This window comes from Mustela lutreola, chromosome 14, assembly GCF_030435805.1.
Source record: "Mustela lutreola isolate mMusLut2 chromosome 14, mMusLut2.pri, whole genome shotgun sequence".
NCBI classification, from domain to species: Eukaryota; Metazoa; Chordata; class Mammalia; order Carnivora; family Mustelidae; genus Mustela; species Mustela lutreola.
Genome location: NC_081303.1, coordinates 71,408,477 through 71,432,861, shown reverse-complemented (window position 1 = coordinate 71,432,861; position 24,385 = coordinate 71,408,477). Strand labels below are relative to the sequence as shown.

The 24,385-nt window shown below is 56.5% G+C and overlaps 1 protein-coding gene across 5 annotated transcripts; it reads right to left on the bottom strand.

Annotated features, from left to right (window-relative positions):
• Positions 1 to 634: 634 nt before the first annotated feature.
• Positions 635 to 23,102, bottom strand: CFAP45 (cilia and flagella associated protein 45). 5 transcript variants are annotated; one of them, XM_059146273.1, is made up of 13 exons: positions 23,028 to 23,071; positions 20,172 to 20,345; positions 18,570 to 18,695; positions 16,097 to 16,233; positions 14,174 to 14,318; positions 13,704 to 13,874; positions 12,438 to 12,616; positions 10,542 to 10,671; positions 7,632 to 7,778; positions 5,182 to 5,295; positions 4,390 to 4,583; positions 1,158 to 1,382; positions 635 to 835 (listed from the first exon to the last, which is right to left on the bottom strand). In XM_059146273.1, exons 1-13 carry the CDS (start codon positions 23,028 to 23,030, stop codon positions 757 to 759), a joined length of 1,824 nt encoding a protein of 607 aa, XP_059002256.1. In that variant the 5' UTR covers positions 23,031 to 23,071; the 3' UTR covers positions 635 to 756. The 5 variants fall into 5 exon arrangements, with proteins under 5 accessions (XP_059002256.1, XP_059002257.1, XP_059002260.1 ...); XM_059146274.1 differs by lacking the exon at positions 20,172 to 20,345 and having other exon boundaries at positions 23,028 to 23,102; XM_059146277.1 differs by lacking the exon at positions 20,172 to 20,345 and having other exon boundaries at positions 18,570 to 18,645; positions 23,028 to 23,084.
• Between the last annotated feature and the right edge of the window lie 1,283 nt (positions 23,103 to 24,385).

Below are 24,385 nucleotides of genomic sequence, written 5' to 3'. Positions count from 1 at the left end.
CTGACACCGGCAACAAGGACCATGGGGAGCCCCACCCGTCAGCGTGAGGCGGAGCGAGGAGAGCCCGGCCGGCCGCTCCAGTGAGGGGGCAGCCGGGTCTGGGTGAGGAGTGGGGCCCTGGGTGTGCCTGAGGGGACAGCAGGTGTCTGTGGGACTCTGGCGGGGAGGGTAGAGCCCGAGGGTAAGCCCCAGGTGCACATGCACCCCCCGCACAGGTGTGATCTGAGTTACAGGTGCCCCATGGAGCTCTGTGTCTGAAGCCCTGCTCCCTCCTGACCCTGCCCCTCCTGGAGAGAGCAGCCCCAGCCCCCCGCCCCGAAATACCTCTGAACCGGGCACGGAAAAGAGCCAGAGCAAGGCTGTGCTGTAGGTGGACGTAAAGGCAATGTCCCCAGGGTCCCAAAAAAGTCAGGGGACCCAGGGCAAAAGGCCTGTGCGGCTAGGAGGGACCACCCACAGAGAGCACACTTCCGTCCCCCACCCCAGAACATGACACCACCCACGACCTCCGCTCCGTCCCCCACCCCAGAACATGACACCACCCATGACCTCCGCTCCCACGGGCCACTGGGCTCTCAGCGCAGGACCCCCTGCCCCTGGCAGCCACAGGCCCCCAAGAAAGCTGGACTGTGGCTTAATTAAGTAGAATCAATTTAATCTGTAACTATAAAATGTCTAGGATAGTGGCAGTTATGGACGCCCAGAGGCTGGGCAGAGCCTGTCCCCGCGGGCGTCCCCGGGGACACCGAGACTCCCCTAGTTCACAGAGGCGGCTGGCAGGATGTTTGCTTTGCGCTCCACTTCGATGCAATACTTCTCGGGGAGACCGGTGGCTCTGCAGGGGGACACAGGGCAGGTGTGACGGGGACACAGGAAGCAGACCCTGTGGGGGGTTTACAGAACCTGGGGGCTGCCCCCACCCCTACCCCCACAATCCACCCCCCAAACCCGTTCCCCCCAAGGCTCCAGCCCCCAGCCTCGGAGTTCCCAGAAAGCCAGGCAGCCCCTGTCCCAGAGCCTTCAGCCGCAGCTCCCTTCAGGAGAAAGGGCCCTCCCAGAGCACGTGTCATGCCCTCGGTCCCCTGACTCCACATGCCCTGCCCTGGGGTGGAGGGGGCGACGGGGAGAGGCAGGGGGCGGCGGGAGCTGCAGCGCACCTCAGCTCCTCGATCTTCTTCTTCTTGATGTCATCGATGCGCTCACGCCGCTTCTGGGCCTCCTCTTTGAGGCGCCGGCCCTCCTCGAAGGTGGCAATGCGGTCCTGCACCTGCTTCTGCTGGTTCTCGCGCACCTGGCGCCTGAGCTCGTTGGCATGCCACAAGCGCCCCGTGGCCTTTTTCTCCTCCTCTAGCCTCTCCCTCTCGATCTGCTCTCTCTGAGCCCTGGAGGAGGGACACGGGTTGCCGAATGGACTAGGCTGAGCTGACCCAGCGAGGAGAGGCACTGAGGAAGCCTTCCAGAAGGGCTTCTCCAGGGGACGCGCTTCAGAGCCCTGCCCACTCCCACCGTCTTCTGTGGCTCAGACATCAGCCTCCAAGCTGCTTCTGGGCATGCGGCCCCTCTCCTCTGCCAGGCCTGGCGCTGTGGGGCACAGGACTCTATGTCCATGCTTAGAAGGGCCCCACATTGCTTTACTGCTCTTCCATCACTGTTTTGAAATTCTTCATACTTATTTGAACCAGGGAACCCCCAGGCCCTGCAAATTCCGTAGCTGGCCTGCACTCAGGGGCTCACCCATCAGAATCAGAAACTATGTTTCCAGTTCTTCTCTTTTGCAACAATGCACAGCTCCTCTCTAGCTGGTTCTAAGACAGGGAGATCTCCTTCCTCCCTTCCCAGGAACAGTAGCAATGACATCAACAAAACTGCAACCCCGGGATGCTCCGAAGGGAAAAGCGCTGGTGTTGGTAACAGCAGCTCTGCCACTTGCTGGAAGGAGGAAGGAGCTGCCCCAGGACCTCTCAGTGCTCCGGCTCCTCCAGCTCTCCAGATTCTTCAGAGGAACCTCCCCACAAGGGGGTTTTCACCGGCCCCGATACCCTGGAGAAAGCAGCCAATGTGGGCCAGACCTCGAATGAAATGTATTCACATCTCAGGGGAAACACTGAGCTCAGCTGCCCAGGACCACCTCCCAGTGCTGCACCTGCCCCAGAGGACACCTCCCCCCCCCAGTCCACCAGGAAACACCTGCCGACTTCCTCACTCCTCTGTTTAGACTCCAAACCCAACCACTCAGACTCCTCCGTGATAACAGGAAGCCCCACCTCTTGGCCTTGCCCATGTATTCTCCTATATAGAGAATGGCGTTCTGTTATTTCACGAGCAGCAAAACAGGCTGGAAATGGAAGCCTATGTGTCACAGTAGGGAGCCCCTGGGCTGACAGGCAGTAAGAAATCTGAATGGGGAAAAGTCTGGTCACTTCATGGGATTAGGGCCATGACCTTGGAGCCTGCTGTCTTACAGAAACCCAGGAGCTTCTAAAACCTACAGCTGTCTAGGACTCACCCCAGACCAGTTACATCAGAATCTGTGGGGTTGGAGCCCAGGTCTCAGGGCTCTATGGGAGCTCCCAGACATCTCTAAGAGCCCCCGGGTAGGGTAGGTCAGCTATCACTGCTTAGTCAGTGGGCTGCCTGGCAAAGGCATCGCTCTCGCCAGAAGCAGGAAGCCCCTAGAGAGGCCGTCTACAAGGTCGTGTTTTTGACATAGGAAAACCTGGATTGCTGGCTATGGCAGAGATGCTCAGAGCTCTTGAAGACAGTCACGCTGACGGTCACGTGTCCCCAGGGACACCAGGTCTAGATGCTCACCTAGAAGATCAGGTGAAGCAAAACAGGCTGGAAATGGAAGCCTATGTGTCACACTTAGGCTGATCTCCAAAGGGCTGATCTCACTTTACTAACCGGCTAGTGTATATGCTTTGGGCAGACAAAGTGAAGAAGGGACAAATGAGTCAGTGACAAAAGGAGGACCCTTACTTCCTTTTCATTAATATTTGTTACTCCCTGCTAAAGGCAACAGGGGTGTCCAAGAGCATAGAGGCCGGTGATGGCAGACATCTGAAAGGCAGTCTGGAGCCCAGGGGCGGAATCTGTGGGGCCATCGAGGAAGCTGCCTCCTTCAGCAGGCTTCCAGAGACCATCGCACGACCCTTGAGGGCCCAGTACCAACCAGGAAAGCTACAGAGCCAAAGGGCGCCACAGCTAGTGGGGGCAGGCTGGGGCCCTGGTAAAAGACCAGGAACTTGGCTCTGGCAAGCACGGAGATTCCTACAGGTCGGCTCTGCCTCTAGCTGGGGGCCCTGGACGGGGGGGGGGGGGGGGGGGCTGAGGGGGCCCGGAGCTGCCTGGCAAGTACTTGGGACAATGCCAGGGACTGAGAGCGGGTAGACCAGAAAGCCAAGCTGCACCATCGCATCTCCACTCACCGGGTAGACCAGAAAGCCAAGCTGCACCATCGCATCTCCACTCACCTAAACGGAATTTCTCTAATTTTGCATCTACACCCTCCCCCTTCCGGTTTTGTTTGTTTCCTTTGAAAGCTTCTGATCTTACAGATTTTGAACCAGAGCAAGAAAGGAGTCATTGCCAGTTAGGCCGGAACAGAGCCAGGGGAGCACCCAGGGGCCGGGTCTGGCGGTGGCAGATCTGACTGATAGACGCCAGAGCAGCTGTGGCTGCTGGCAGCTCTGGGGGTGGACGCGGGGCGGGGACAGCGACGGGCATGAGCTCTTCACTTCCACTTATGGGTGGGGATTATCACGGAGCCAAAAGAGAACAAAAATAAAAGGATGAGGAGCAGGCCAGCCGGGCCAGATGCATAAATCTAGGTGAGGTCTCTCCAAATATGAGTCTTCTGCCTCCTCCTACATGACTGGGCAAGGACAGCCTTTTGCTCACCTCCAATACCTCCCAGACAATCCAGCACCGAGTCCTGAATTTATGTGCTTCATACATATTTATCAAATGAATGGCAAAGGCCCCAGCCCCCAAACCAGGCTCTTCTCCAGGGACCCAGAACCTTAGTGCTGGAACGCCTCTCTTTCTCTCCTCACCCTCCCTGCCGCAGCTTCATCCCTAACTTGCAGGGGGAACATGGAAGCAGGGGAGGCAGAGAGACAAGATAGACACTTTTACTCACACCAGGAATACCCAGTTCCTTAGACATGTCCAGGTGCTGTTTTCCAAATCTCTGATCAGAACATTCTTGGCTTTCAATTTTTGTCTTTGCCCATTTCAGCTGTTCATCTCATTGGAATGACTCTACCACCCCAGGCAAGATGGACACACATCCATCTGTGGACATGCCAGGAAGATCCTCTCCACCCAGTAGAGGCCACCCCTGCCACACTACGAGGAAAGGAAGCCAAGGCGCCCAGCCCCACCTACCGAAGAATCCTCTCAAACTCATCCCGGTCCCGTTGCACCTGAACGGCCAGACTGTGCTCCTTGAAAGCCACCTGCTCCAGCCGGCTGCTGCGTAGTTTGGCCTCTGTCTCCATCTTCTTCTGTGCATTTTCCTTTTCCTTTCTGCGCCACTCCCTGTCTGCAACCTCCTGGTTGCGCTTGGCGCGCAGGGCGTCCTGGGAAAGGACAGGGTGGGGAGACCTGCGAGGGTGCAAACTGACCTCGGTACCAACAGGGCACCTTAGGAAGATGCCAACCGCAGGATCTGACACAGCCTTCTTTGAGAAGAGCTTTGAATTTCCCTGGCAACAAGGTAGAGTCCAGAGCAAGGTGGAGTGCGAGGGAGAGCACATGGACTCTTGTAGAACTTTCTGGTTGACAGATACCCTGAGGTGTCTTGGCTTGTCCTCTCCCACCACTGACCCCAGTTCTTTCCCTGTATCTCCAACACTTCCAGGCGATCCTGCAGTCACCTCTCATTCTAATGATGGAGGCACCACAGTTCCTCTGGTGACACTTTCCAGTGAGAGTTAAGGTCGAAAGTTCTTTTCACAGCAGCCGAAAACTTTCTCTTGAACCTTCAGCACGTAACACCCTGCCCTGTTCTTGCTGCACCAGGCACTGGGGCAGCCCACCCCTTTGCCCTCAGATGACTCAAGTCTAGGTAACCTGCACCCTCTCTTCCACATCTCTCCTTCAGGTCGATTTTGCAGGCTGTCAAGGGAATAGTTAAGGGGTTGCAGAGGCTCGAGGAAGCTGAGACTAAGAAGGTACCTGCTCTGCCTGGTAGTCCTGGGCCTTCTCCTGCATGGCCCTCAGACGAGTGATCTCCTTCTCTTTCTCCCTCCGTATTCTCTCCTGCTCAGCCTCAAACTCTGCTTCTCGAGCCTGCCAGGAAGAAAAGGTCTTGTAGATTGGTTCCCCTTGCCCCAGCCTTGCAGAGAAACAGTTCCTGCCACAGTCTGTCCAGTATCTTCCGTATCACTCCCTCTTTTTAAAGTAGGGCAAAATAACTAGCAATGCATGACCAAAGTCAATTAGCATTGCAAAATGCTTCATTGTTTACAAAATGCTTCCTCCTATAGGATCCCAGAGGGCCCCTACAACATTTTGTGGGACAGGTTTTATAGATGAGGAAACTGACATTCATACAGATCAAGGGTCCTGCCCAAGATCCCGTAGTCAACTACCAAAGAGGATCTGAACACAGGTATCCCAAGCCCAGCCCTCATGTCCCTTCCACTGCATTGCAGACAATGTCTAAGTTTCAAGGCCACTGGGTCACGTTTCTACAAGTAACAACTGTGGCAGCCCGCCTGTCTTGTAAAGTGCAGCAGGTGGAAGTTATTTCATTAGTCCCTGGGCGAATGGCCAACCATGCTTTGGGCAGTCCCACTGCGGTTAGCAGATATGAAAGGAGTGAACCATCAAAGTTAGCTCCCTTTGCCACTTCTCTGAAAGAACAGACATACCCCTAAGATCTTCCCCAACCCAGCCTCCCAACCGCCATTCTTGGGTAGTCATAAGACGAATGGCTTGAGCTGAGTGGAAATAGGATCCTCCCCTAAACAACGTTCTATAACCACCGTTCTACCTGCCCAGACTCCAGGGCAGCCCAGCGAGTTGCCTGATTGTGAGCTGGGTGTCAAAGCTGGTCTCTGTTCCACCTCCCCCGTAGACGGCAGGGCACGGAACTCTGGAGGTTTCCACAACCAATCTCTGCCCCTAGCTTTAAAGGGGCAGCCCCAGCTACAAGAAGAGAGACCACTGTGGGGTCAGGGATGGACTTGTGATACACTTGGTACTTAGGGCGGGCTGTGGGCATGCCCAAATGCCCAACCCTTTGGCAGTGGCTGATGGCCTGTCCTGTGGCTCCTCCCACCGATGTTCTTTCCACGTACGAAGACAGGTCCTAGTCTCAGAAATCTACAGTGACTCCTCCTCATTCCGTGCTTCCAGCTCTGCTCAAGGTTCAAGGTATCCCCAGCAACTGCTCTCAGCAACCCGCCTCCTCACCACCTCTTCTCTGACCATGACCATCATCAGGTCTGCTGCAGCCAGCCAACCTGTTCAGCAGCTCCTGCACTTGACCGGCTCATCTCACCACCTTCACCCACCAGGAAACGGCGGCTGAGCTCTGCACAAAGTCCACACCGTTACTCAGCCCAGGCTCATACTGGACACACAGGGAAGCGCATAGGATATTTTGAATCACTCAGTGACAGGATTGTAATGGCTTGACGAGACCCACAGGGAAAGCACTTAGCACAGAGCCCATGCACAGTCTTCACCTTCAATGAATGGAGTTGGGTGGTCATTCTTAGGCACCAACCACCCTTGTCCCCGTATGTGTTCTTGCTCTGCTGCCTCCATATCCCAGCATCCAATAAGAAAGCCAAAGCCCAAACATACCCTTGGTTGAGCTTCATTTTCTGAGGTTTGCGTTCGGAGCATATGGCCATACCAAATACGCCTTTTCAGAGTGCACCCATCTCCCTGCCTGTCACCCCTACCGGAGAAAAGTATGATGTGCTCTCTGTCACCATGGAGTCTCGAAACTAGCAGGGGAGGCAGGACCAACACATGAAGAACGGAATAACATTCCTGCCACGTTCAGTCCTTCTCTTTCTGTGTCACCCCATATTCACTCCATCTAAACTGGGCTTAGAAGCTTTTCTCGCCCTCCACCTCTCACTGCCCCAGTCACTCCGTTACTCAGCCTGGCCCCTGCGTCAGAGCAGCATCTCCGGGTCCCTGTGAGCGGTGTCGCTCTCTGCCCCGCACTGCATTTGTGCTTGGAGTTCTCACAGCCGCGGTGGGAGACGCTCTCCTCTCGAAGTCTAGCCCCCAGTACAGGATGCCCAATAGCAGAATTGTCACAAGAAATTTATAGGGCGGGTGACCTCTGATTACTGGGGATGTAATTATGCTTTCCATGAGGAATCCACAAAACTTTACTTTCCCCAATAGTTTTCATCTTCTCCCCGGCCTGTAACTGACCCTCATTCGACTTCTAATCACAGGTGTTAACGAGGATATAATGCCCTAATTTGGGTGTCCCTTCCAGCCTAATGAACCACTGGCCAAAAGGAAGAGGAGGAGCAGCCAGGCCCTTGAACGAAGGACATGAGTTCCGGAACGGACACACGGCTTTCTGGTGTGAGTCCCCTAGATCTCACCTGGCCACTCCCCATGGCCAGAAGTCCCAGGCATCAGGAACCTACCATCTTCTTCTTGGTGAACTCCATCACCATCTGGTCCGCCAGCTTCTCCTGAGCCAGTAGCTCTGCCTTCTGTTTCTGGTTTTCGTCATTAATGCGCTTAATCTCAGCTTGCATCTTTAGTTTCTCCTGGTGCCTCCGTTCCATGTCCTGGCATCAGAAGGAAGAGAGACTCCCAGTAGAAGTGGACAAGATCCAGAGACACTGGCCCGTAAGGACAGAAACACAAGGGCAGGGGCACATCTGCAAGCCAGCTGCTGCCACTAGCCTCTGGTAAAGCAGCTCTCTCAAGCGTCATCAATGACCCCTCGCAGCCGAATGGCCTCTTCTCAGTCTGTACCCACCTGGCTTGGTGGCAACCTGGCTCAGATGATTTCTACGCACTCTCAGGGAAGAGGAGGCTCTTAAAAGTCTCCCCAGTGTCTCCCACATGTCAAGCGAAGTTCTACCCATTGTTCCTGGTCTTTTCCCCTGCCTTCAGTTTCCCTCTCGTCGTCAAACCCTGGCTTCTGGCCTCTGTTCAATAGTGAGGAGTGAAATAATGAAGTATCGCCCTCATTGAGTATCTTCTATTCACTGGGCACTTTACATAGCCTATCTCGGAAACCCAGATACAGCCCCAAGCCCTGAAAGGTAGAACCTGTTATTTTTCTCGTGCTGATGAAGACGATGAGGCCCCAGATTTACTTGTCCAGGGCCATCCAGCTAACAAAATGCAGAGCCAGAATTTTGAAACCTGGTCTTTCCGAATTCAAGTTCCAATCTTCTCGGGGGATGGGGACCATGTCACACTCCCTGTCTTCCCTGGCAACATGCATAGCCCGATGAGAGGAAAACAACAAATAATAAACTAAAACAAGGAAAGGGGGAACCAAAGTGAGTGGCATGTGAGGAAAAAGGGGGAAAAACCAGTAGACACAGAGAGAGACAATGAATGATGGAGGTCAGGGTACCAGCGTGACCTTGAGTGACAAGTTCCCTCCTAAGGAAGGATCCTGAGCCTTTCAAAGCCCCGGATGGTCAGCAGAGCACATTCTCAGGCCCCAGTGTAGAATTTTCGGCAGCTGGCCCACCGATGACCTCCCACTGACCTCCAACTCTCCTCCAAATTCTTCCTCGCAGCAGCTCCCCACACACGCTGTCCCCGGCTCCCTCCATTCCTCAAAGGCTATGCCCCACCCTCTGCTTCCAGCTCCTCCTCAGGCCAGCTTCTACCCTGACTCATCCGGAGTCGGCTCTCCCCAAGCTTGACTCACAGCCACGTGCCGGCCTCCTGGAGAGCCTTCTGCACCAGATCTGCGCCCGGTGCTGCCTGCCTCCCACCCGGCCAGTGGTGCGTGACTCACGGCCGCCAGCATTCCCTCACCCTCCCCGGGCCCACTTCTCACTCACCCCACTTTTCCCCACTGGCCCAGTGACTCTCCACTCCTTTCCCTCTTCTCCCTTTCTTCCTTCCCTTTCTCGCAGCTTCCCTCCAGGGTCAGTCCTGCCGTCGGGACCCACGCATTATTTAATCCCACTGACCAGCACAGCTGGGAAACCTGCCAAATGCTGATCTAGGACAAGTATACCGTCATGTATTGACTTACTTCTTTGCCTATTTATTTACTTTCCATGTTGTTGTTTCTGTTGGTTCCACCATCATCAGATCACTGGGAGACGACAACCCCACTGTCCATTATCGTGGGGGAAGAGGAGAAAAATTGAAGAATGCGTGTCCCACTAGTCAAATGACACCATGAGGAAATAATCCGACAGATCAGAATGGAGGGAACTCTTCAAGCCAATTGGCCTGGGTGCCCAAAATTGAAGGAAGGAAGGAACGAGAGAATTCTAGGTCAAAGTAGATGAAAAGAGGTTTAGGTGAATGCAAGGCAGGGAACCTGAATGGATCCTGGCTGGAAAAAAAGAAAACTAAAAATACATTTTTAGAACAATTGGGGAGATCTGAATGTGAATTAAGTATTAAATGACACTGGATTCCGTTGGATTCCATTTTTGGAGGAGGGAATGAAACAGCTGTAATGGTGAGAGAACTGGTAAGAGAACGTCTCTGTTCTTCAGAGGCGAGGGCTGAAGCGTTTAGTAGCAAAGTCTCAAGATGTCCGCAACTCACTGTCAAAGACTTTCACAGTAACAGAACACAAAAATGCCCCGAAAAGGGACAAACAATGAAGGCAGATTCACCTTCATCTCATCATGAAATCTAGATGAAGCGTGGACGGGTCTGATACAATTCTTTCAACGTGTCTGTGTGTATAAAAATTTTCAAAGGTAAAAAACTGAGGGGGACAGAAAGAATGAACACCCCAAGGCTCGCCCGGCCCCCCACGTGCGAGGGGTCCCTGTATTGGAACAGACTGGAGCAGGCAAACAGAAGAGGGTCTGAGCAGGCATGTCGTCATTTCTTTTGCAATGGAAATGCCTGCTAATCTTATCTAGATTAGTGGTGGGGGGGGGGTGGCTCCTTCACACTATTAACCACACTCACATGCTGTGTACTTGATATGAGGGAACAGCAGGGAGCCTGAGCCTAAGACACAGAGGGCTAAGACATCTACAAAATGTATCACATCTCTAACCAGCTGCGGAAAGACCAGGAAACATCCTTATGTTTACTGGTGCAATGCATAGAGCTGTGTATTTCCTTTCTGTGTCCATGCCCGTGGATGCGTTGGTCTCAGACCCCAAGTCCCCAGGAGGCAGAGGATAGCTGTCCAAATCCCGGCTCGACCCCCAGTATGGTGCCACAGCCAAATGAACGTTCAACATGGCCATAAAAGCTGACAGTGATGGTTTTGCAAAGTGAGCACGGGCCTGACAGCAAATTGGTCCACCCCCTGACACCCCCAAACCCGGAGAGCTTTGTCCCTGTTGCTGGTGGAACCTGGCATTATCTGTCTGGCCCGTTACCCGTAGATCCTCCTCCTGGAGCTGTTCCATGTATCCCAGCATCTGCTCCTTCTCCTGCTCCCGCTGCTCCGCGAGCAGCGACCGCTCCTCCTCGTTCTTTTCCATCTGCTCCACGATGTGCCGTCTTCCTCTAGGGGTGAACGGTACCGCAGGGGCTTAGAAACCCACACCCACATTTCTCTGCTCCAACCTCCACCCAAATAACCGAGATGGGAGGTGTCGCAGGGACAATGGGACAAGCGCCTCCTACACGCGAGCCCGGACCAAAGTCCTCAAGTGTCGAGTGTCGTGAGGGGCTGTCCTCTCCTCTCGCAAGCTGCCCGTCTTGAGACTCCCCCCACTTTGTTTGCACCCCACATCAGCAACAAACCTTCTGCCTTTCAGTGGGTCAAGAGCTTCTGAAATCCTACCACCTCCCAAACCCTTCCGGAGCAACCGTGGGGAGCTAGCTTCCTCTGCCAGCGTCACAGATTTAGAAAGCCCAGGACCTCTCCTTCCTCCGGGGCTCCTGCTAGCACCCGGTGTGTCCTGTCTCCCACCCGCCTCCCACACCCACTGCGTTCGCTATCACGTGCCACGGTTCCCCCACCGCAGGCGGACAGGGCTGGGTCTGAACAAGCCTCCCCACTCAGCGAGGCCCTTGCTCCACAGTAAAAAGCAGAGAGCCCGGAGTCTACAATCTGTGCTGCTGCCAGTGACTCCCTAGGTGCTGCTGGATGGCAATACACTTAGAAGCATCCAGACCCCATGATGTATGAGTAAAGGCTAGGAGAATGAGAGAAGACACGGGGTAAGGTAAGAATCAAGAGGAAGGACAATGGGGCGCCCGTTCAGGTGGAGCCCTTGAATGGCTTCATGACTCCAGATGAAATACGCGGGAGGAATGAGTAAAAGAGTTACACGGCAGCAGGCTGGGGCTCGGCGTAAGGACCAGCTCAGGTCATTAGAGCGGCCTAATGAGGCAGAGATTTTTCTTTAATTGGAGCTATTTATGCAGAAGATGAAGAGCCACTTAGCCATTAAATCCACATTTATAGGGAGCCTGCCACAGTCGAGCAGGTACCTACTGGAGGCCCAGAGATGAATGGTTCAAGAGCACAGAATCAGAGCGGGAGAGCGCAGAGCCGGTCAGGGTGGTTCAAGGTGACGCTCGCGTTCTGTGGTTGATGTTCTAGACCCGGGACCCTGGGATTCTGTAATTTACCTGTTCTGGTCAATCTACTTGTCGTTTTGGTAAATAACTTACCTGCTCGGGTAAATTTACTTGTCCTTCTCTGCAAAAGGAAGGGGACTGAATGTATCCCTCTAATGTGTGTTAAGCAGCTGCCACAGGCCAAACAGTGCGCTAGTTCCAAGAGCTACAGAAATGAACCACACCAGGAGTGCTGTCCTCCGTGAGCGTGCAGGCCTCCAGTGAGGGCCAGAGAGTCCCAGCGCAAGAAGCCATGTGCTGGGGTATAAACACGGTGTGGCAGGGCACAAGCAAGGGAGCCCCCAAGCCTGCTTGCTGGGGGGAGCGCGCTTTCCAGGGGAGGCGATAGCAAAGCCACGTACTAAAGGAAGAGAAAGCGTTTTCCAGAGGAAAAGGAAAGACGAGTGTACTAAAAGCGGAAGGAACGACCACAGCATAAACCGTGAGCAGTCCAGGTGTGCTGGGGGGCAGCAGAGTGCAAAGGGGAAGGCAGGGGAAGGCGGGGAGTGAGGCTGCACGGGGGCCCGGCTGTGAAGCTCCTGCTGTGATCTTAGGAATCAGCTTTAAGAAAGTCTGTGGTTCTATGAATCTCTTCGTAAGGTTTTGAGACCCTAATAGATGGCGGCAACGACCCTTTCTCTTCCCTCTTGACAAAGAGAAGCATGAAAATGACAGGCAGGGAGATGCCAAAACCACCGCTTTACCGGATTCTCTCCTCCCTCCTCTTCCGGTCCAGCTCCTCCTGCCTTTGAATGGATTTCTGCCTTTCCACCTCCATCATCTGGTCCAGTCGCCTTTCCTCTGCATCCAGCTCTCTTTGAATCAGCTGCTTCTCCAGGATCTGGGCATCCCGGATGGCGTGGCACTTGGCATTAAGGATGATCTGGGGAGGGGGGTGGAATGACACAGTGGCACCAGGTCTAGGCACGAAGATAGGGAGGGACGCATCACTGGGTGAGGGAGCTGGAGGGGGAAACGGGAGCAGAGTGCTACGGAGTGCACTGGACACACGCGCAGCCACGCGCAAGCCCGCGAGTGCAAGAGCGTTCTTCTGCTCCCGTGCCCTGACTATAGCTCTGCACTGGCACTTACTGGGCTCCTGCAAAGTGCTAGTCCGTGAAAGGAGAAGCCATGGGAGTACCTTTCGGGGCATTGGGTCTTCGTATTTGGGGGGCCATGGACCCCTTTTTGAGAGTATGAGGGAAGCAATGGGCTCTGTCCTCCTTAAGATTCATTGTATACAGAACATAAAATTTCCACAAAACTGCAGAGATTCAAGGTCCCCCTTAGGGACCCATGAACCCCAACATCTGCTCTACTTCTCAGGGAAACTAAAATTCTCATGCAGAGGCCAAGCTACCCGACATGACAGTCGGGGGACAGCCGTCCACGAGAACGACCAAGTGAAAGCACCAGAGAACAAGAGGAGGCATGAGGACAGATCGGCCTGGGAGAGAAGGTGTAGATGACGGGCTTGGGCGTCAGCAGGGTTCATTTGCTTGGGAAGTGAACCACATGCAAATGAGAACCCAAATACCCACCCCAGCCTCCGGTCTTCTCGCTCTCAGCTAAAGGAAGGACTTGGTTTAGTTTGGTTTCTCCTCTTCCTGAGGAGAAGCCCGTTTCCCAGGGCCCCCACATGCGGCCACGACTGAGCCCGTGGGAGAGAAACAGAAGGCAGGTCCCCACTTGGCAGAGCTCAGTTCTCCCCACCAATCACCCTGCTAAGTGGTCTGACCCAGGAAGAAAGTGGGGCCCAGGGCGGGTGAGTGACCGGCTGAAGGTCACACAGCTAGCACGCGGCAGGGCCATTCCTCCCTCTCACAGCGGCAACAGCCCCCCGCCGCCAGCCCCCCACCCGTCACTCCCTCCTTGCCCCAAGTCCATCTGGAGCCGGGCTGTCAGAGCCCACGAGGAGGGAGGGGGAGTGGCCGCGAGTCCTCGGAGGAGGGAAGGACCGACGTCCCCACCTTGCTCATGTCCTTGAGCTCCTCCTCCTGCTCCATGCGCAGCGCGCTGGCTCTCTGCAGCAGGCTCCGGGCCCTCTCCTGGGCCGCCTCCTCCAGGTCACTGAGCTTCTCGCTGTTTCTCCGCGCCATCTCCTTCTGCTTCATGATCTTCTTGCGCTTGGTCACCGCCTCCTACAGGAGACGGTCTGGATCAGCGGGGGATTGCCAGGGGCGCTGGCCCAGCTACCACAGGCCACCCAGTGGGACCCCCCAACCATGCGGCTTCGCCCGTCCTGCTAGCAGAACCCAGAAGTTTCCGAGCCTGGAGTCCTCCTCACCTCACCCCCGCCCCCAGCTCTTCCCACACCTGGGGTCCACGCTACCACGCCTCTGGTCTCCGCGAGGCAGACACTCACGCCTCCTTCCAGGGCCCCCAGACCACAGCTCCCCCCTCCCATCTGCAGAGATCAGGGCTGGCGGAGGGCAGCTACCACGACGGCCTCCTTCTCCTTCTTGAAGGCCTGCTCCCTGGCCTCGAGCTCTTCTCTGGTCAGGACGTGGGATGCCGACTTGATGCGCTCAAATTCCTCAGGGCTCATGATGAGGGACTCCCCGGAGGGATCCTTGGCAGGAACGCTGCCCCAGGGGATAGCAGTCAGTGGGGAGGGAAGCTCTTAGCACAGTGTTGCTGGTGCTCAGGCGGGCCCCGTCACCCCTCCCCCGTCACGGCCCGTGTCCCACAGTGCCACACCGATGGCAGGAGAGACCGCCCACTGCACCCCTGGCCCACTGGGGAGAAAGGGCCCCAGGTGAGGGATGAGCCAAACAGAGACATTTTAAGGACTTTCACTAAAAGGCCTAGTACGTGTGTCACTTTCTCTGTGCACCCATCAGAGAACCTCCCCACCATGTAAACATAGGCCAGTTCCCCCAGCCAGGCCAAGAGCCAACCTCCTTGGAGGCCACCACGCTCTGCCCTCATGGACTGGGCTGTGTCCCCACTCCCAGGCATGGCCCGTGTGCTCCCCGAGGATGCAGCCTCTACTGGCCACAGTGGCCGCACAGCCCCCCGGTGCCGTGCTGAGCCCAGGGGGAGGCCTCAAAACCGCGCTGGTGAACTAGACTTTTAAAATAGCTTATTCCTCAAGGATGACATAAAAAGGGCAGGGGGACGCCAGCCCAGTTTGAAACGGATGCTATGAGAAACCCAAGCATGCTGGTCCATCCGGCCCAGAGAGAAGCTTTGAACCCTAAATATTAATTAAAATCTCTGATCAACAACAGTCAGAGGCATGTCTGGGGACCTCTCCTCCGAGCCGCCCAGCACACTCAACAAACCAATAGCTAATTATAATGATTACAAACAAACGACAGGCACTGGAGGTGGAGGGCACGGCAGCAGCAGGGGCCAGGAACGAAGCTGCTTCTGGGTGAGGCCCTTTAACAGAGACGCAGCCGGTCTGAGGCAGGAAGTGAAACCTCATCTCGTAAAATGTGTGTGTGTGCGTGTGCATGCTGGGGGGCAGTCCAGGAGGAAGACTGAATGAGTGGGTGGATCTGGGGCTTGTCATGGGACCTGGACTGACCAGGACGGATCTCACGCTTGCCAGACTAGACCACACCAAGAAGCCACACCACGGGAGCTACAGGATGGCGCGGACCATGAATGGCCATCTGCCACCACGGCTGACTAGACCACGCTCCGTGACCCTGGGCTCGTGACACAGATGGCACTTCCTGGGCGCTCAGATTCCCCGAGGGCGAACCCAGAGTTGGGAGGACGGTTTCCAAGAGAGCAGCTCACCTCCCCCCACCAACCCGCGCCCAGCGACAGCTCAGTTCCCACTGCTGATACCACAGGGGTGCCAAGCAAGGGGGCAGCTCCAGTCAGGTGCCAAGCAAGGGGGCAGCTCCAGTCAGGAAGCCAGGCTAAGCCAATCCCAAAGGAACCCGAGAGACCCGGGGAACTTTCTCTTGTGGCCTCAGAGCCTGGGAAGAAGCCCGGGGCCCGATTAGCCTCTGGTCAGTTTCCCTTCACTTCAGATTCTTGGTGCAGCCAGAAGGCGTTGGCTCATCTGCACAGTTTCCCTCTACCAAGGGCACTCAGGAGGGCTCAGCGAGGACCCACCACACACGGCACCTCTCGCGGTCCACGGGTCCCTGCACAGCCAGGAGACAGGGAAGAGGAAGGAGCTGGAAACCGAAGGCCAAGGCAAGAATCGATACAAGAGGCAGAGAAACGAGAGAGGCCGGATGCCGAGGAAGGACAGCCAGGAAGCGAACGGGGCAGATGAACAGGACAGAAGTGGGGCTGGGCTCTCTGGAGGAGACCAGACGGCCACTCTCCCTGCTCAGGTTCTCAGCAGAAACGCAGGCCCGGATGGGGAGGCAGGCCCTGTGCCCTGGGTACTCACATGAGTTCCCGGACCATGTCTCGGGTGATGAGCTGGATGGTCTCTGGCTTGTTCTCCAAGCCCAGGGCCGTGAGCGTCTTCCTAATGGCATGCTTATCTCGGAGGAGCACGATGGGGCTGTCGCTCTGGGCCTGAGGCTGTGGGGTCAGGAAGGACAGCTTAGAAGCTGCTCAGCCCACATCCTACGGGTCCATCCCAACTTCCTCAAGGGCAGCCTTCCCCGCTTTCTTCCAGCCCATCCGGTGGCAGAGAAGGCTGGCTGGGGCCCAGACCTCAGGACCACCAGAGTCTCCAGGGCACTGAGGAAGCAGCACACGGCTTGGCCCTTGACCATGGCTATGTGCGTTCCTCCTGACCAGCCCATCTGAGAGCAGGGCCCTCCCGTGTCTCGCGCAGATAGTCCTGGATGGATGGGGAGGGGAGTGGCTAGCTTGTGTCCGTTCCTAACCTAAAACCATCAGGGATGAAAATCTGGGGTCTCTCGTTGCTCCCCCTCCATGATTTAGGAAAGAAGAAATAATGATCTCTCTCGGACCACAGTGTGACTTGAGTTAATACAATTTGTTACAGACTCATCCAACCTATGATATTCGAAATTTTCAATCTTTCCTTATGATTAATTTACTTTGGCTCCCCCGAAAAAAATCACCTGGAGGATGTTAGAAATGGCCAAATGGAATGCGGTGAGCATGTCAGGGAGTCAGAATTAGCAGGAATACATATTAAATGCATGTTTTGCTTTGTTTTGTTTTTTCCGAAACATTCCGACCTTCATTGAAGGAGTCAGATAATAAGAAAATGAAACCACTTATTTCAGGAAAATTCTGGACACAGGAGAGAATTTTGTCTCATGAATGCAGTGACGGTGATCCTGCGTGGAGGCCAGCGGCCGGCCTGGGGGGTGGGCCTTGGGGTCCTGAGGGCCCTTTGCACAGAGCGTCCCCAGAGCGCTGCTGCCACCTGCTGTCCGTGTGCTTCCAAGAGGGCGCGCCTGGGGCGCCACAGACCGCTCCTGCCCCCTGCTGCCGGCTTGAGAGACCTCAGACTCCCCCAGCAAGGAGGCCCAAGGGCCAGGAACCGGCAAGTCTCTGACGGCCCCTCCCGAGAGCCCGCGGGACGGCGGACACCTGAAGAACTTGGCCATTTCCAAAACATTTCGTCACCCCCGGGGCCCAAATCAGAACCTGTCTGTAAGTGAGGGTATGTTCCTTCGATTCCTTCCCCATCGATAGAAATGTCGTAGATGGGGGTCTTCTAAATGGAGAACAGCAGGGCACTTAAGGGGCTCAGTCGGTTAAGCATCTGCCTTTGGCTCCGGTGGTGGAATCAAGCCCTGCATCGGGCTCCCTGCTCAGTGGGGAGCCTGCTTCTCCCTCCGTGGGCTCGCTCATCTCTCTCTCTCTCTCTCTCCCAAATAAATAAATAAACAAATAAATAAGGAAAAACAATAAAGGGAGAAAGATGCCCATCTTGAAATCTCTGGAAAGTTCTGTTTGTCTGTTTGTTTGTTTGTTTAAAGATTTATTTATTTACTTGAAAGAAAGAGAGCACCCAGGGGTTGGGGGGGCAGAGGCAGAGGGTGAAGGACTCCCCAAGCCGACTGCCACGATCACGGGTCACACCGCCGAGCTGACATGCGGGCGGGGCCTCGATCTCACACCCCCGAAATCAGACCAGAGCCGACACCAGGAGTCGCACGCTCAGCCAGCTGAGCCACCCAGATGTCCCCGGAGAGTCCTTCTAGGCTCTGAGGACAGCGAGGAGCACACACATCCGCTCGCCTCCTGCCCCCCCGGCGTGCAGAGGCATCCATGCTGGCGCTCACACAGCTGCCGGCATCTTTCCCGCCCTTGGCTCGGTCCGGTCCGTCTGTCTCTCTGTCTGTCCCTCTCCGCCCTCTCCCCGTGTCCCATTCTCCTGCGTCCTTGCCCTCCCCCTTCTCACCTGCTACACGTCCCACAGTCCGAGTCATGCTCTAGCCAGCGCTCGTCCTCCGCACGGAGGACGCTGTCGGCCTTTCAGTGGGGACCACACCGGCCCAAGAAGACCTGCTCGGGGTTCCCCAGAGCTGATGAGCCCTGCTGCTGGGGCACTGGGAGAGGGGATCTGTGGTTGTCTCTAACGCTGTTCTCGGGCTGGGGGCCATGCGCAGCTCCGGGTCTGCGAGCTCCGTCCGTGGCCCTCGCAGGCCTTCCTCCTGGGGCACTCACTGGGCAGCGATCTGCTCTCTGCAGCAGAGCCCCCCAACCCTGACATCACAACAGGGCAGATGTGAAGACTGCAGGGGTGGAGGGAGCTGGGTGCCCCCGTTCACAAGGGCCCCAGTAGGTGCCAGCGTGCCGCGGCTCCAGTCTCCCTCTGAGAGTCAACCAGGGGAGGGGACGGCTTGCCCAGGGCCGGCTTCATCCTGAGCAATGCCAGTCGGCCACTGCCTCCAGGAGCCAGCTGCCGGGAGGGGCTGGGGGATGGTTACCTTGACCCCTCCAAAGAGGCTCTCATCCACCTCGGAGCTCACGGCTTTGGTCCTATAGCGCGTCCTATTCCTCGACCTGTTGGAAGCAGTAGAAGCGGAGCTCAGGACGCCAGCGGTGCTCAGCGGCTGCAGGGAGAGGCAGAAAGGTCGACTCATCTGTACGGAGAGGCCGGCAGGACTCTGGGCAAGGTAAACACTTCACCAGCCTGTGCTGGGGAGAAGCAGGTGGGCATGTGGGGACACCACTGGGGGGAAGCACCGGGTAAACCCTGATATGTAGGAGCCTGGGCACAGGGCTGGGCACAGATCTCCAGAGCCGGAGATGGAGGGGAGCTGGTGGCACCCGGAGAGCCCAGAGAAGCTCTGGCGGAGGCAGAGCAGCAGCCACAGCCGGCGTCTGGGGCCGTGCTGATAAGGACGCACAGCAGCACCCCACGAAGCTGCCAGTGCTGGGCGGGCTGCGGCGCATGCCTGGGCCTGGCCAGACCGGGTCTGGGTTGTGATTTGGGCCCCGGTTCCAGTTGCAGGGCCTCCCTTTGTCCCCATTTTCCAAGCACAGTTTCCCAGCCAGCAAGCTCTCCAATACCCCCGCCCTGTGTGCCCTTGTACTTGAACCAGAGTTCTGACTCTGTTGTCTGCACCTAACAGCACTAGACGACCTCCACTCCCACAGCCCAGCTCAGCCCTCAGAGGAGTCTGTCTCCGGCAGGTGACTTTGGTGAGGACTGTGGGCATCTCCCGCCTTACTCTCCAGCTGATCCCACTCTTCCTTTGCAGGAGACATCCTGCCCCCCAGTCTCTAAGATGAGATGTCCCGCAGCATGAGCTACCTACTCTGGGTCTCCCAAGCCTGGGAATCAGCAGCCGTCAAGGGGACAGTGTAGACAGGGAGACGGACCCTGTCGTTCCGGGTCAGTAAGCCCTGGACAGTGTTTCCAAAGCTCTCTCCCGTCTGCCCTAACCAACCAGACTCCCCAGCACCTGCCCCACCGCTAAACCAGTTGATTCTCCAGCTGAGTACCGCTGCGTGCGCCTGGCCCCTCTCTGCCTCCCCAGCCAGCAAGAGGCTTACTGGCTCTTGGCCAGTGAGGTGGGAGCCTCCCTTTAGAGCTCCAGGCAACCCCGATACAGCAGGGCAGGAAAGCTTGGGTTTATTAAAAGGTAAATATAACATCCCCGAGGACGCCTAATAACAGACTCGAAAGGGTTATTGCATGGTTAGTGGTGAGCCACTGCTCCCCTGTCCACCAAAAATAGAACCAGAGGAAACGACCAGACCCGGCAGTAGTGGGATTGAGGGGAAGCACTGGGAAGGAGGAGAGGTGGAAGCTACCAGATCAGCAGGGACGGGGTGAGTTCGTCTCTAAGTACGGGAAAAGCCGGGGTGCCTGGCACGTCAGAGGAGCTCGACACGCGTTTGATGAAGTGCGAATGAATGGAACCAAGCAAGGTGACCCCTCGAGGGCCACGGGCCAGCTTGAGCTGGAAGCTTCCCCAGAACACGCCTGACTCCAGGCCCCTCCCCGACCCCACATCTTCCAAATCGCTGTGGAAAATAACACCGTGACGGGGCTTTGAAAGGCAGATGGAAAGTATTATTACTGTTTTTGTATGTGTTCTCTTGTCTCTTTCCAAGGGCTCCTGCAGGTTTGCCCTTTGCTCGGGTGCCCACCGGGCAGCAGGCTCCTCTGGGGCTGACACCGAGTGATCTCTTTCCTGCACCCTTGGCACCCAGCTCAAGAGGAAGCCACTCAAGGGACGGTCCACCGCCAGAGCCTAGAAGTCAGAACAGAGGAAGGAAAAGAGATGACCACAGAGAAGTGGCCAGTGGGCAGGGCGGAGGGAGGCACTGCGCTGTCTAGGGCTGGGTGGCTGAGAAACCTCACTGAGGAAATGCTGACTTTGAAGCCACAAGCCACGCACCATGGTTAGAATGGTCACTTTGGCCAAGAGCAACAAGAAGAATTAGGGAGGTCACTGTGGAACAGCACTCAAAAAAAATGAAGAGCCAAGCAGAAATGGAAAGTTAGATCCTTCTAGGCCAGAGACGGCAGCCAAAAGGTTCTTTCAGGAAATGAGGGGCTGGTGTGACTTCTTGGATCACGAAATAAATGTCCCCAAGAGGGTGAGCAGCGCCCAGAGACAAGCCCATCTAGTTCCTAGTTCCACGGGCAAAGATGAGGACAGGGGACAGATAAAGACGCCAGCTCCGCTTTGATGTTCTCATCTTGCTGACCCAGCTAACCCCTCCCTTCGCATACCCTCCCTCCCCAGGGCCGCAGGAATGTGGCCACTGCTAGGAATGTGGGGAGAGGCTCCAGTGCCAAAAGATGAGCGGGTCAGTCGGACGATTTTCACGGTCATTGATACGGACAATCTCCAGAACATATTGAGATCTGAAGAAAGCAGATGAGAAGACCCATGAAAGTTCTTCCTGCGAAAATATCTGTTTGAAGGGTATGCACCCCAAGGGCGTATTAAAGGAATGTTCACCAAACAACACTGATCAGAAATTTGGGGTAAGCATTACTAACTTCCGTCAGTTCCCGTAGAGAATAATTTTCTGCCTTTGAGTCGGTAACTATTTTTGTAGGTAACACACTGTATTTTTATTTGAAAACAAATAAAAGGACTGGCCTTGGGGCTAGTCCCGGACTCTGAACAGAAGGGTGTAGCCCTTAACAGCAGTATTGGATGTCCCCGGTCCTGTACGTTCAGCTCGAATCCGGTGAGAAGGGGCTGGCACAGGTGGCGCGGACAGCTGGCGAGTGTCCCTGACGTAATGGTAACACCTGCCGACTGAACAAAGACCTCTGGCGTCCTTCCCCGGACGCCCTCTTCACCCTGCCGCCCCGTTCCTTTTGCATATAGCTTCCTCAGGGGCCAGCAAAGGCAAGCTTCCAGCTCTCAGCCCGACGCTGTTTCCCTTTCCGTGGGCTGTGGTTACCCAGAAGGCGAGGGTGCCCCAGCACGCGGCTCCTGCCTTTTACTGAGTGATCCACTTAGGGCACCTCTTTCCTCAAATGGGAGACAAGGTGGCATCCTAGTCAGTACCGAGGTCCCAAGCCTCCTTCTGGAGGATGGTGTTATTCGTCATTTCCGTAAGAGTCCTGGGACTCCGCCTCCCTGGGCCCCTGCCTTCCCCACGGCGGCCGCCAGCACCTCTCCCCATCCCTCCAAACACACTCAGCAGCAGCCACACACACGCACACGCGCACACACAGCCTGCTAGGAGGCGGAGACCACTAACTCGACCCACTGCTTCCCAAAGGTGCCTGCAGGCCCGGTCCTGTCCAAGGGATCTCAGAAATGCTCAGACAGTGGGCTGACCCCTGCCCTGAGTGGCCCTTGGCGGGGAAGCCCGATCTGCTAATTCCCACACGTCCAGCCTAAGTGCAGCTGATTCATTTGCACTGGAAAATATGAATTGTTTTAAACCGGAAAGAAAGGAAGTAACCGTTACTGGGTGCCCTGAGATGCCAGCCGGGATGCCTGAGGTGACGCTAGGCCGTCCCAGATAAACAGATTACACCCTGCACTTAGGAAGCCCCAGGGAGAGCCCGGGATAACTATGTGATAAAACAGATCCGCGAGGGGCCCCCACTGCCACACCACAAGGAGTCCTCAGACACTGGGAGCTGCATTGGTTGGAGACTGGTTTGTGTATAATTAACAAAGTTCTTGGAAATCCCTATTTGGCGGCCCTGAATTGGAACCACTGGTCCTAGAGAAGCAGCGTGACCTATGGGCGTGAAATGTGCCCACAGAATACACAGGTCGCCATCTCTGCCCCTTGGTGTGCCCCAGAAGTTCTTACATTACTTCCAACACCCCAAGGCTCCAGTGCCTACCTTCTGGCTCACTCCCTCATCCCTCAGGGACCAACACGTTCCTTACTGGAAACCGGACACCTCTTCACAGCTCCTCCTGGGCCTGGTGCCCTTGTCAACTGCTAGAGCAGACCCGGTCCCTCCCCAGGGTCTTTCAAAGCTGGTACCTACCCATCCGTTCATTCATGCACAAGTACTTCGTGAGCCCTAGTGCGGGAACAAAGGTCCCACCAACAGAAGAGAAACCTGACGCTCGGGGACATTAGGTGACTTACGCATTGTCACTCTGCTAGCTGTGGCCCAGCAGGTCCTATAACCTGCATGTAGCCTCGCCCATGGAGGCTCTAGGCCGACGGAGAGGGAAGGGAGTGTCCCTCTCTCGGCAACTTTCGGGCTAGCACCTTTCCACGTTTTGGAGCCCTGTCGACCCCACCCCTAATTCCCCCCGTGGACCCTCCTCAGGACTTCCCTTACTTCTTATAGAGATGTCCTCTTTGCCCCTGGCCCTTCCGGACCGCAGACCCTGACTCATCTTCTGCGCTCCCCAGCTCCCCGCGCTCCCCGCTCAGAACCCCAACCCAGTGCAGGACACACGAGGGCCCCCACCCTTGTCCTCCCGGGACCTCACCATCTCAGCGGTCCGCCCGGGCTCAGAGCCTCGGCCACCTCCGCCTCGGGCACTGGATGTTGATGCGTTACCATAGCAACAAGAGAGCGCGCGAGCGAGAGCCGCGGCCCCGCCCCAGGCCCGCCCCCGGCCCCGCCCCTCGGCTCCCGCAGACGCTCGCGGCGTCCAGTGATCTCCGGGACCCGAACCCCCGCCTCGACTGGGAACCGCGCTCCCGAAAGCCTGAGCCCAGGGCGCACGGCTCTTCACTGGCTCTGGCTGGACCGTAGGGTCAACCCGAACCCTCAAGGGCCTGGCACGGGCCGAGGACGTCCAACTGCGGGCACTCCTGCAAGAGCCAGGCCCAGACGCCCCCTGGTTACCATGGTTACTGTTGCCCAAGGGCCGCCTGGGAGATGCCAGGCAACCCTGGATCAGAGGAGACAAGTTGCACACCAGGAGGGAGCCTAGTGAGACCGCAGGACGAACTTACCACCGCGAGTACGTGTGTAAGCACGTGCGTGCGTGTGTGTGAGCGTGCGTGCGTGTGGGTGTGTGCGTGTGTGCATGCATGTGCATGTGAGTGCGCACGTGTGTGCGCATGCGTGCATGTGTGTGTGTATGTGTGTGCGTGCATGTTGTCCTTGCGCGTGTGTGTGCGTGTGTGTGTGCGTGCGCGCGTGTAGCTTCAGGAGCAGTTCCTGGGCCCTCCAGCTCAGCCACCGGGGAGGCCCCAAAGACTACCAGCATGGAAATCGACAGAACTGGCCTTAGGAAATCTGCCTTTTAACGTTTGTGTGGACTGTTCTGGAAGAGGTCTTAGGAGCTCTAGGATTCTCCCAGTTTGGCTCGCCCTCACGCCTCCCAGCCTGCAGGGATGAACTGAGCTGGGGCCTCGGCCTGCTGACCCCAAGCCCCTCGGAGCCTCTGCAAGCACCAGGCACGTTTCCCCTCCAGCCCTGACGAGCTGAACTCCCGCCAGAAGGCCGCGATGACATCGTGATCCTGGGAACTGCCTCCCACTGGGGAACCTCTCCCCACGCCCTCACAGCCCGCCCTTCTGAAGCTCCCTCCAGCTTGACTTGTTGCTTCCAAGCCCCGCGCTGCATCCGGGACACACTCCGGGCTGGACCGTCCGCAGAGCCAGGGGCCCGAGGGCTGTCCACAGCCCCAGGGGGACGGAGGAAGGCAGCCGGGGTCACCTCCAGTTCTTCTTAAAAGGACTTAACTCCCACAGACCTCACATTCCTTCTCCAGATTTCCCAGCCTTATCTCCTTTGGGATCCTCAAAAGAACATGGGGGCGGGACTGAGGGAGACCACAGTGTGGGAGGTGGGATCCGACCTGGAGGAGAGAGCAGCGACCCCACCGGGCAGGCC

Coding starts and splice junctions, on each gene's coding strand:
- CFAP45 (XM_059146273.1), bottom strand. Junction 18,696..20,171: donor AGAGAACACATACAAAAACA/GTAATAATACTT, acceptor CTCTCCCTGCAG/CCGCTGAGCACCGCTGGCGT. Junction 1,383..4,389: donor GAGTTTGAGAGGATTCTTCG/GTAGGTGGGGCT, acceptor TCCCTCCTCCAG/GGCTCAGAGAGAGCAGATCG.